This window comes from Hippocampus zosterae, chromosome 7 (assembly GCF_025434085.1).
Source record: "Hippocampus zosterae strain Florida chromosome 7, ASM2543408v3, whole genome shotgun sequence".
Lineage (NCBI taxonomy): Eukaryota > Metazoa > Chordata > Actinopteri > Syngnathiformes > Syngnathidae > Hippocampus > Hippocampus zosterae.
Window position 1 is genome coordinate 24,240,916 of NC_067457.1, and position 12,494 is coordinate 24,253,409.

Genomic DNA, 12,494 nt, shown 5'->3' on the forward strand with positions numbered 1-12,494 from the left:
TTTGCAACAGCTCACGCGGGCGGCCCGACACGCCCCCCCCCCCCCCCCCCCGGCCTGGTTGGTGACCCCTCTCTTCATCATGGTGTCACCCACACAGAGAGTGAGTTGGGGTTCTTGCTTTCTGTCTTTTCTTCTCACCTTCTCCCGCTGCTCCCCCCCCCGCCCCCCCGCACCCCCCTCTCAATCTTCTGCCTTCATATCCAGCCGCCTGCGCTGACCTGCGGCCGATAGGCCAAAGGTCGTCATCAAAGGGACGGAAGGGACGATTCAGGACGAGCCCTGGCGACCACCAGCCGTGAATGAAGGACGGGGGGGTCCGGTGCTGATTGTCCAAACGCAATTCTTGCGTCTGCCTTGTTGAAACCAGGAGTTGTGGATGGACATCACGCCCCTGACCTCTCCCTGTCGACGAGGGATGAGCAGGAAATACAACTGGACCTGGTCTCCAAAGAAGGGCGGATGTCGACTCGGAGCCAGTATTAAAATCCACGTTGAACTTTTGCATTGATTTGTATCGAGGACCTTTCAAAATGTGTTGACCAAGCACTTTGGCAGAAGGTGGAAGCATTCATAGAACAAAAAAAAAATACAAGACAGTACGAGAACCCAACAATGTGGACTGAGACCAGCACTGCTGACGCGGTCCCAAAAGTGGGACTGTAAAAGTGAGTTCTCGGATGCCATTTCAGTGATGTCATTGATTTTACATGTCGTATCCCCTTGGGCGAGTTATTCCAAAGTCAGGAAGGTTCGATCTGTGGATGAGGTGCCGTCCACGGAGGAGACGAATGTATCCACTTTGCTCCCATCACGGACCGGGATGTGCTCAGTCGGCACCGGAAGTGTTGTCGTTGGGTTCGACCCCCCCCCCCCCCCCCCCCCTGTGCTCGAAATTCGATAATTTTGCCTCTGTGTGTGTTTTCCTGACAGGATGAAAAGGTCGCGGAAGAGGAGGGGAAAGTTCCAGAGGGAAAATGAGCGCCATCAAATACGCTCCGTCGGGTTTGGGTGAGATTTCAAGACGGGAGCTGCAGGAAGCGACAAGTCAGTGTGGCAAATATGGATAGATAGAGAAAGAGCGGGGCAAAGAGGGTGCTGTGGTGGGGGTTGGGGAAGGGGGCTAAGGGGTCGGAGGGGTGGGGTGGGGGGGATCAAGAGCAAGAAAGCATTAATATGCTAATGGCTGGAGTGAATGCACAACAGGCCCACTGACCAAGCTAATCACTAGTGGACACACACTGCAGCTAATCCCTCCCGCAGCACTCACACTCACGTACTCGCTCACACACAAACATGCATACACACTCCAGGTCACATTCTGGATCTCCAGGGCGGCAAAAAAAAAAAACCCCAACCCAAAACCATTTCTCTTAGCACAATCTTCAGATAGTCAAACATTTTGATATGTGTTTGCGTTTTTGCAACAGAAGGTTCAATTTGAGAAGAACTTTTAATGAACTGAGTTCTTAAAAGTTTAACTCAAAGATTTCTATCTTCTATCTATCTATCTATCTATCCATCTGTCCGTCCATTCGTTTGTCTGACGAAATTGCTTGCTTCTTGTTTTTCTGGTGGACTCACCGAAATGATGATGTTTTGAGTGAATAAAAGCGGGCTGCTCTGGACGAAATGTGTTTTTCTTTCATTGTCATGTTTCGCATTCATATTAGCAATAAAACCAACTTTACGATGACGTTTTTCATAGGTTCTGACTCATGACTTTTAATTGGATCTCATTCGATGTTGACATTTAACATAATTTGTGTGTCCTGTTCATAAGAGTTCTGAAACCTCCACAGGTTTACAGCGCAACAATCAATGTCAGCCCAAAGGTCAGATTTTAATCTCGGATTGGCTGGATTCATCATTTGGGATGAAAACTACAAAAGTGTATTTGATAGGTTCATCTCCGGTGAAGGTTTAGAAAATATATCAGTTATACTGTCCAAGACAAAAATCCACGGGCGAAGGTTTTTTGTCGCTGGGGAACTAAAATATTGACATGGAAACGTTAAACCTTCAATGAATTAAGTCCTGAGATCAACATCTGCGAAAATAACAAATTATGAGGGAATTGACTCACATGTGAGGCACACTTTTTGGGTTAAGGCCAATTATTGAAATACACGTGTATTTAACAGTTATATGTTCAATTTCTCCAGAAGATGCTTTCTCATGAAGGCCACTTTTATCCTGCTTGGAGGAAATCAAAACCTGGATGGCACAGAATTTCTTGAATTTCAATGAAAAGAAGACAGTCGTGATACTGTTTGGTCCCAGTGGCCCTTGTACATCCCATCCTGTAGACTTGGGCCCCCTGTCTCTTTTTCTTAAGTCAACAGTCTCGGTTGCTCAGGCTTAGAGACTGAATAATGGCATTTCCATTTATTCCAGTGGAAAACATAATGTGAGATACTGTACAGGTGCTTTAAGGTCGCCCCTCAGCTGCGGCCTGCAGTGCAGTTGAGGCGCCATGTTTTCATCCTGGCGCGGTTAGGGTGGGTTGTCTGCGGGCCAAAGTGTGCGCGCCGCTCTAGAGGTGTCGAGTGGGGGGTGAAAGGGGTGGGATGGCAGACAGACACTCGGGGCCTAGTCGGTAACATCGATTCATGGGAGGAAGCCGCGCCGCTAAACGTCAGTAATTCGCATCCGTTTTTGCCCAATTTGCGACATTCACCTCCCGAATGTTTGCGACGCAAACACTTTAGCTTTCGCGTTAGCTTCTTAGTTAAGTCGCTAACACGTTAGCAGCTAACTAACCCAGATAGCATGGGTTAGCGTCTCCCTTGCTCTGACAACTTTGTAAGCTAAATGCGCATTTTGGGGGGAATTATGACGATAAACACCACCGCGCGCACGTTGTTCGTGTTTTCTGGCCAATGACGCAAGAAAAGGTTTGTCGCGTTTGAAGGTAAAGGGGTTCCGAGTGTGAGCTAACGGTGAAGCTATGTGGTGGCTACCTTCAGCTAAACACTGGAACTAAATGTTTTAGTTGTTGTTTGTTTATTATTTATAGCAGACCAAAGAAACCGTACAAACCCTAGCGGGTCGCCTAAATGAGTATCATGTATAATCAATGTGGTTTTAACGTGTTTTTGGTTCTCTGCTCAAGACAAGTTGACGTCTCCCGGAGAACTCGCTGTTTTGGCAAATTAAATTTGATAGAGCAACAAATTCAGGAAATACAGACAATCGAGTGTCTCTGATATGAACGCCAACTACATAGGGGCGTTCGAAAGACGCTCGTTGCTGTTTTACGTGTACATTTTCGTAGATTTGCTGTTTTACGTGTACATTTTCGTAGATTGTAGCTTCCCATTCGGCACCTAATGTATCCTCCTTTTTGCATGTGTTGGCATTTCAGAGCCGTTTTTGGTTTCCCTAAAACAGCTCCGGCCCGGGCCGCAGTCCGCGGTCTCGAGTTTGACGTCGGGCTGACGACGCGCAGGCTCGACGGTGTGCGGCCGCCAGTGACTCCCGGGTACCCCCCCACGCCGCAGACAGCAGCATCATGGGAGACAGTCGAGGTGAGGACCAAGGCACTGGCAGCCACAGCCCAAGTACCACGCACCCGGTGGAGAAACGGAATCGTATTTCGTTTATTTATTTCTTTATAATTCAAGTGCCAAGTATGTTTGTTCTGGATGCACCAAAGGCCTGTCAAACGAGCGTGTGAACCAACCACATTTTTTTGGTAATAATGTCTGTATTGAAGGTAGTGATGTCGATGCCGGTTAACATCTTAGCATATCATTGCAATCTTTTAACATCGTCAGTCTGATTCGTAGTGGTTGTGAGTGGGGTGGGTTTCAGATGAAAACACAAAATCTTAGAATAGTTTTATTCTTTTTAAAAAATCTTTTTAAAATCAGATCTCTAGGGAGCTTGTGTACTAAATTCGCGTTACCTACTGCCACCCAGTGGAAGAGCATCTAATTGTTTGGCCTGCCAAGATGCATTGCTGGCATACATACAAAAAACAAAAACACCTTGTTTGTCATTAAAAAAAATACTAATTTACATGACTGAAATGCTTCTCGCCAGATTCACGGAGTCCGGACAGTTCGTCAGTGTCGTCCCCTCCGTCAGGCCAGCGCTCGCCTCCTGTAGTACCGGCGGCGGCCTCGATGACCTCCTTGCCTCCCAACTCCAGCACCGGCGTCAACAGCCCCATCAGTAGCATCGGTTCCCCTTTTTCGGTTATCAGCTCCTCGCTGGGCTCCCCCTGCCTGCCAGGGACACCGTCGGTCGGCTACGGTCCCATTAGTAGTCCGCAAGTAAGGTCCTGTCGCCACCCTGCGCTAATTGGGATATAAAATTCCAAATGAAGTATCATTTTGAGACTTCACTCTGTGTTTTTGAAGCTAGCTGTGTTTACTCATTTCAAGAAATTCGCCCCCCCGCCCCCTTGTATTTTGGAGAACAGTTTTTGCAGTCATCTTCTGCTGTCCTTCATTCAGATCAACTCCACAGTTTCCATGTCTGGACTTCACACGGTGAGCAGCTCAGATGATGTCAAACCTCCGATAGGCCTGAAGCTGTCGGCGCACAGCCCGGGCCCAATGCTTTCGCAGAAACGTCTTTGTTCCATCTGTGGTGACCGATCCTCTGGTGACTACTCCTCATCTCTGTTCTCCTTGCATCATATATACCATGTAGATCCAGAACAAGATGTGACATTAGCACAATAGAGAGAAATAACCAATAAAAACGTTTAAAGTTATCCCGATGATGGCTGGCGCCACATACTAAAAATAACATTTGCTACAAAAAAAAGTTTTTATATACTGGAGAGTGCTTCTAACTGTGCAAAGATGCAAATTAACAAGTAACATTTCTCTTCATAGCACTGCGATGAATAAGGCTACTTTTTTACAAGAAAAAAATGGTTTCCTCCACTGGCGAACATTTGGTTTGGTTCTCGTACCAGGAAAGCACTATGGCGTGTACAGCTGCGAGGGCTGCAAAGGCTTCTTCAAGCGGACGGTGCGCAAAGACCTGACCTACACCTGTCGGGACAACAAGGACTGCATGGTGGACAAGAGGCAGAGGAACCGCTGCCAATATTGCCGCTACCAGAAGTGCCTGGCCATGGGCATGAAGAGAGAAGGTAAGCAGGGCTACAAACACAATAGCCGCAAGAACCAAAGTAGCAATGATGGCGCTATTTAGAGAGAGGGGCTGAAGGAATTTGAAAAATAGAAAAAAATGATTTGATTTATTCCCAGTGGCTCATCCTGTTGTTTGTTCTCCTGTTCCTCAGCTGTTCAAGAAGAGCGCCAGAGGAACAAGGAACGCGAGGGCGAGGTGGAGTCCACCAGCGTGGTCAACGAGGACATGCCAGTGGAGAAGATTTTGGAGGCAGAGATGGCCGTGGAACAGAAGACGGAGCTTCATGCCGACGGAAGCTCGGGAGGAAGCTCTGTGAGTTGACCGGGCGAAGGGATGCTCTGTTAATCCTCACCTGTGGCATCATCAGATGTTCCTTCCCGCTCCTCCTCAGCCCAACGACCCCGTCACCAACATTTGCCAGGCAGCGGACAAGCAGCTCTTCACCTTGGTGGAGTGGGCCAAGAGGATCCCCCATTTCTCGGAGCTGGCCCTCGACGATCAGGTTATCTTGCTACGCGCAGGTGGGTTTCATCACCGTTGGAAGAGATACCGACCGTATTAAGAGGTGTAGCGGCATATAATGGGTGCGATTTCTGTAATGAACACAGACACAAGGTGCATTGTATTATTGGACGCAAGCATGGTCAAACGTATGCTTTGAAAAAGGCAGCGGCAGCAAAACGGAGTTGGGTTGTACCCGATGGAAGTATTTAACAATGTTACTCAGGCTATTTTTGGATCAATCCTCACAATCAAATCCAGCAAAAAGTCCTCATCTTCTGGATCCTAAACAAACACTAATATCCACCGTAAAACATGCCTGTCTGCAGGTTGGAATGAGCTACTGATCGCCTCCTTCTCCCACCGCTCCATCTCGGTGAAGGATGGAATCTTACTGGCCACCGGCCTCCACGTGCACCGGAACAGTGCTCACAGCGCCGGTGTCGGGGCCATCTTTGACAGGTAGCCGTTCACCTTTCTGCCAACTCGCGCACGTGATTAGGTGACAAAGCTTGAGAAGTACCGCGAACCCTGCGCCCGTTCTCAGTTCCTCATTGGAATCTCTCCTCAGCCTTTCACTGAAAACTCACTTATTGGTGGTTTTGTACCATCAATATAATAATACAGTACCATCAAGGCTGGCCTCCCTCCTAAACAACTGAAAATACACTGTGCAGATCAGATTTGCCTGTTCAATCACAATGTGTGGCTTCTCTGTTAATTACACAGTCCTTTTTTTAATTTTATACATTTTTTTGTGGATGCCACCGAAGCTACGGCTCGTCCACCTCCTGGTGTCCATGGAGCCCAGTTTGAGAAGCTCTGGTCTAGGGCAAAAGCCACGAAAATCAAATGTGCATGGTTTATCCACTTAACTTTTCCAAACATGTCTTCGACTCACCCTACTAAAAGCCCCCGAAATAACTTACAAGTGTATTAGCGATGACACTGTGTAATAACACTGTAATAACACATTGTGATTGCATACGCAGGGCGCACAATGCTGAGGTTGGGGCCATATTTGACAGGTAATTACGCCACGACACAAACACCTTGCTTGAACCCCTCCTCCGCAGTCCTCATTGAAAAAAATTCACGCGCTCTAAGACAGATCACAATATGTGTGCTGTGCTTTGTTTTGTGTGCTAAAAGCTCTTGTCATCGCCTTTTAAAATTTTGGGTGACCAAAGTAAACACCGCTAAAAGACACTGAGAGGGATTTCTGAACACAAAGTGGGTATGAAAAGTGTAACACGTTCAAGGCAGCGCCAAAAAAAAATAAAAATAAAAAACCACCCACGTTCTAATTGTCTCTTCTTCTACGCACGACCAATTAGTTTCCGAACCAATCAAACGCAAGCCTGTTGTCACGCAGTGCGCTTTTCATCACGCATCGGTGATGTTTCTCCAGAAGCATCCCGTCTTCTAGGCGCCATCCAAACGCTTTGTGAGGAATGGCTTTGATGGAAGGCGCCGAGAAAGTCCGCTCTTCTGACCGTCGTCCGCCACTCTCCCGCTTTTCCCTCGGCAGGGTTTTGACGGAGCTGGTGAGCAAGATGAGAGACATGCAGATGGACAAGACTGAGCTGGGCTGTCTGCGCGCCATCATCCTCTTCAATCCAGGTACGCAGAAGCAAAAGTCACCGCTCGGGCGGGTTCCTCTGAAGCGTCATTCTCTCTCTCTTGCCTAAAGATGCCAAGGGCCTGTCCAACCCCAACGAGGTGGAGGTGCTGAGAGAAAGGGTGTACGCGTCTCTGGAGACTTACTGCAAGCAGAAGTACCCCGAGCAGCAGGGCAGGTATGTACCACTGAAAGAAAAGCTGGGGGATATAAAGCGACAAAGATTTTAAAAAAAACAAACTTTCCACGGTCATGAGAAGTTTGGGCCAAAATTTTCTTATCGGTTAGTTTTCACAGTAACGTGTCCAGTGAAGACTTGAGCCGTAGTCCCAACCTCTGCTTTGATTGGTCCGCGGCGCAACGCGTCCTCCCTCAGGTTTGCCAAGCTCCTCCTGAGGCTGCCGGCGCTGCGCTCCATCGGCCTCAAGTGCCTGGAGCACCTGTTCTTCTTCAAGCTGATCGGCGACACGCCCATCGACACTTTTCTCATGGAGATGCTGGAGGCGCCTCACCAGCTCACCTAGTCCAGCCGGCCGCCGCTGCGGAGGCCGCCTCGCACGCCCGGGAACTGCCGCCCGCAGTCCGGCTCGTCGGGCTTCACTCTGCTCAATGGCAGCACCCAGCAGGGCTTCGAGTCGGCCCTCGCACTCGTGCACACGCACACACATCTGCGGTTTACCCCCTCTGCATTACGGACAGATTGAATTTAGAGCGGCGGCGTGGTTTGAAAAATACACTCGTGCCAGCGTCTTTCTTGTACCGCCTCTTCTCAACCACATACGCAGCCGACTATGCACATGCATAAAAAAAAAAAAAGATGTACACACACACAGAAACCTATATATATATAAAAAGTGTGTGTCTATGCACAGGTATGAGTGGTAAATGTCTTAATCATCTCAGAGCGCCTGTGTATCGTGGATCCGCGGAGTTCACGGATGGTTTCTGGCTTCCAATCAGGCGCCTCGCGTTCCAATCAGCTGGTCGCCATCACACCAGCGTGTCTCCTTATTGACGTCATCCTAAAATGTATGATACACATGCTTTGTATTTCCACGATCATGCCGGAACGAGTTTGGGGTTTCTATCTTTGAAGTACTGTACTCATGAAATGAGAGCTTTTTTTCCCCTCCCCCAAGGCATTGAAATCCCGGAAGGGTCTGGGAGCACTTTGAATGATTCTTAACGTTGTCCTCCCATCCTTGATGTGCGTACAGTGGGCTTTGTAAGACAAAAAGAATGACTTGAATTTCTCGTGGCTTTGTTTCTTTGTGCGTTGACCCTGTTTTCTTGTCTGTCCTGGCAGTCGCTTGGCAGTTTGGCGAGCTTGGGGGAGTCGAGTGCTTCACGCCGGGCGGGCTCACTTTCTCGTTTTACCGCCACGACGTCGTCCTTAATGCACTTTTGTGAGTCGTACCTGTGCGAACGTTTCCTCCGAAGGGCCGCTGTTCTCTAAGACAAGGTACTTGGTGGTGGCTTTCTCCTCCTTCCTCGCTGCCGTGTTGGGTCCGATCATTCGGGTTCGGTCAGGAAAATGTAAACCTGTTCCTGTTGAGTGGGCGGGCCGAGCGCGATGTGATGCTGAGCAAGGACGATAATATTTTTTGGGGGGGGCGGGGGCCTGTGAAATGAGCTTGGTACGCATAATAGTGGCCATAGAGTGAAAAAAGTATAGATGATTGGACGATGTAATATTGCAATCTTTTATGCCACTCCCGCCCTCCTCCGATTGATGACATCACTGGTCGGCATTAGACAAAGGCAGTGAGGGACCGGCGTTGCCTCGAATTTAGGATGCGAATGACTTCTGTGTGACTGACTACCTGACACTTTTCCACATGAGATGTGTAAATATTAGGACTTGAAACTCACAAGCATCCTGCTCATTGGGTTTTTCCCACCTAACATCTAAAACAGTTGCTTTTGTTTTGCTTTTTTTGCCCCAGTCAAATCAACGACCGTGCCCAAACTGCAACCTTTGCACCCGCGACCTTGATTGGCACTTGACTTTTACTGTGATTCGCAACCAAGCGCAGCTCCAAACTTGACCAGTAGTGTTTGAACAGGACTGCTCTGGATTGATGATTGTGAGCCTTTCACCAGTCAGAAATTTTTTGAAGTGTTGTTGTTGTTTTTTTCCTTTCTCCTTAAGCAGTGGCTCAATGTCTAACAAGGTCTTGCACATTCATACCAATGTAATCACTGCACAGTATGCAAGCATGCAGTCAGGTCAGGCAGTGAGACGGGCGCTGAAAGCGGATAATGTGGCCTATTAGAGACTTCAAATGCATCCTCTTAAAGAGGACTTGTGTGCTTTTGTGACTTGGAGGCCAGGCCCCCCGCCCCCTCCCCCCTCCCGTGAGGTGACCTGTGAGACAGGTGACTGAATTTTTTCAGTGTTTGGCTTTTCTCTTCTGGCATGCGCAGGGTGCAGGGGTGGGCAAACTACATGTGGCCCGCTTTGTTCTTTCGGTGCATTTGAATTAAAAAAAAATATATTGAAACGTCTTAATAAATGTGTTTTTTTAGTCGATCTCATTGAAGTTTTTTTAAAAATGGATTTTGAACCATTTTGCCAGTTTTTTAAGTCTGATTATGAATGTATCTCTTCATACATTATCATTTCCATTAATGACAAATACAATAAAACGAGCTTGAATTATTTTATTGAAATGAACACTTTTATTTGTTGTTAATTTAGACGCCCTCTTAGGTAAAATCCATTCATAAATTCATTTTTGTCCAATAATATTTTATCTGACTAAATCATTAGTTTGATTTATTGTAAATAGTCATGGAAAAACAGGTTTAGTTATTAAAATACTATTTTATATCCTTTTTTTTTTAAACCTCCTTGCCCTTCTCTTCAATTTCAAAAATAAATGTGGCCCTTGAGCACAGAAGGTTACCCACCCCTGCTTTAGAGGGTTATTAATTTATATATGTTTAAAAAAATGCTCTTCTTGGAGGCAGACCCCAAAAATTTGATTTTTAACGCGGCAAGACGGACGCTCTTTTGTACAGGCCGTTTGTTGGCCTTAACTGCTGAGCCTCCATGATAATTAGGACTCGACCAAATAAATGCAACCTGGACTTTTATCAAAAGATTAATTGAGCCACTGAGAAATAATGTGGGAACTCAATTTATGTTGGTTTGCAGAAGTTTTGTAGCTGATTTGACAATTCAGTGATTAGCTTGTCCAAAAATTGTGTCTTTCCTCAGATTTTGTCCTCTACAGTTTTATATGTCGGACCTGCTCAGTGTCGTCTTAAGTTGCCTGAAAGAAGGAGGAGGGGGTTGTGCAATAGTGTTTGAATTCCAAACATCTTTCAATATTTCATGAAAAAAAAAGACAAAATAAGGTTAACCCTCATATGCAAAAATTAGAACCTTGATTCAAACCAGCAGCCATTTCTGCACTTAAAAATGACCAAAAAGCAGCTCGCTAGCCCGCTCTGGTTCTCAGTGGCTCAATTGTGCTCTGTTACATAAGTGCGTCTCATCCCCGAGTCCCCCGCGCTTACTGAAGCTTCTCCCACTGCGTTGAGGTGCGTTTCCGTTCTTCCAGATTGCGTCGAAGTTTAATGCAGTGTCCCGACTGTGATACGAGGCAGAGCGAGTTCATCTCTGGGTGAATATGAAGGCATGACGTAGGCGAGCTTGACGGCTTTATTGGTACAGTGCGGCCCTCAGCTTTCATCCCTTTGGCCTCTGCTGCTTTTTAATTACATGAAAGAACCCTCCAATGAAGTGTGTGCGAAAGACACAGTTCATCCGCACGCTTGTATGTTTTTTCTTTTTTTGGTGGCGGGGGAAGACTCTTTCCTCTTGTGTTGGTGGCAGAGAAGCCGGCTCTCACTTGACTCGTAGGCTGGAGGCGTTGACAGTGTAGCCAAGGTATTTAAATTGGAGAACTCTTACCATCTTGACGGTTTTGGCTGTCACTTCAGCCTTCGTCTAAGCTGTAACTGCTTCCTTGTGACGTGTCAAAAAACAAAAACAGGTGACCCGGTCGGTGGGTAAACCTTCAAAATAAGCCTCCCGGTCAAGGCTGTGAACCAGCCATTGTAGAGGCATGCACAAGGCCTCTGAGTCACGTCATCTGTTTGTTTGACATCCTCACATTTGAGTCGGGGTGTGTTGACTTTTTATATCCACTGTAGGACCGACATTTGTAGTCCATCCATGGTGCTTAACCCGCAGTGTGTTTGTGCTCCCGCCCCGCACTGCACCTTTTTGTGTGTCAGGCTCGCGCCACACCACGGGCGCAGAAGCACTTTCTTCCCTGTGAGAGGGTGAGAGTGGGTCCAGAAGGCCGCTTTGTCCTCATGTGGACAATTTGGTGGGAGGGGTCGCTTTGTTTTAGGAGGTCAAGGCTACGTCGGCGTGTGTTTTGAAGGTCAACTAAAGAAAGAACCAGGAAAAAACAAACAAAACTAATTTCCCCCTTAGAGCGAGATGCTTCATGAATTGTTTACTCGTTGCTCAAAGAACGAAGAATTGAAATTCACTCTTTGTGTTATTTCCCATCTTCAATCTCTTGCGCTTCCAGCCTTATGTTTATTACAAAGTATTAAATGCATCGATTGTCCAATCTGAATGGAACCTGTCCCTCTTGTTTTACGTCTGTTCTCCATTCTGTCCTCGTGACTGTTGTGTGCTTTGGAGAGTTAAAAGAAGAGAAAATATGAAATATTGCTCAGTTGTGTTTTTTTTTTTCTTCTCCTCCCAGTCATTAATTCTGACTCTTGTTTCTGTTTGTTGTATCATGTCCGAGTAAAGCTTTTAATACTGTACCCAAACCGCTTCTCATTGCATTATTTCTCCCTGGTCCGCACCTCAGCCAGTCCAGCAGGACCCCCAGGGCCTCAGCTGACCACTGTGTGGCTGCGCTGCTGCCATTCACCCTCCAGAGGGAGCACTGACCTTTTTTTAGTCTTGGCAAACTTTGGGGGATTGCGTTCACTTTGTTGTCTCCTCCTCCCAGCCAATAGGGAGGCGGCATACCTGTGAGCGCTTCCACCCGCCGAAGCCCCACTTGCAGGAATGTCAGCTCGCATCTGTGTGCCTGTTGGTCCTCGCACCTTAGTTTACTGATGCAATGCAATCCGCTCATGGTTAAGTATCAGAATGAACCAAAAAAAAAAAAACCTTTCATGTATTTGGCCTAAAATGTCATCTTGAACCATTAGGATTGCCGAGTGTGATGGTGAGGAAGATGTTTTGCTTCTGTACAATGACGAGCTTGTTGAGGGGCCT

General features: G+C 47.2%; 1 protein-coding gene across 8 annotated transcripts; it reads left to right on the forward strand.

The window, feature by feature from the left end:
- The first annotated feature begins 2,472 nt into the window (after positions 1-2,472).
- Positions 2,473-12,031, forward strand: rxrba (retinoid x receptor, beta a). Of its 8 annotated transcripts, none has more exons than XM_052070027.1 (12): positions 2,473-2,634; positions 3,365-3,527; positions 4,045-4,277; positions 4,461-4,611; positions 4,931-5,110; positions 5,264-5,424; positions 5,504-5,633; positions 5,943-6,075; positions 6,606-6,641; positions 7,145-7,236; positions 7,307-7,412; positions 7,611-12,031. In XM_052070027.1, exons 2-12 carry the CDS (start codon positions 3,512-3,514, stop codon positions 7,756-7,758), a joined length of 1,386 nt encoding a protein of 461 aa, XP_051925987.1. In that variant the 5' UTR covers positions 2,473-2,634; positions 3,365-3,511; the 3' UTR covers positions 7,759-12,031. The 8 variants fall into 8 exon arrangements, with proteins under 8 accessions (XP_051925987.1, XP_051925993.1, XP_051925995.1 ...); XM_052070028.1 differs by having other exon boundaries at positions 2,486-2,634; positions 3,391-3,527; XM_052070029.1 differs by lacking the exon at positions 2,473-2,634 and adding an exon at positions 2,671-2,911.
- Positions 12,032-12,494: the final 463 nt, after the last annotated feature.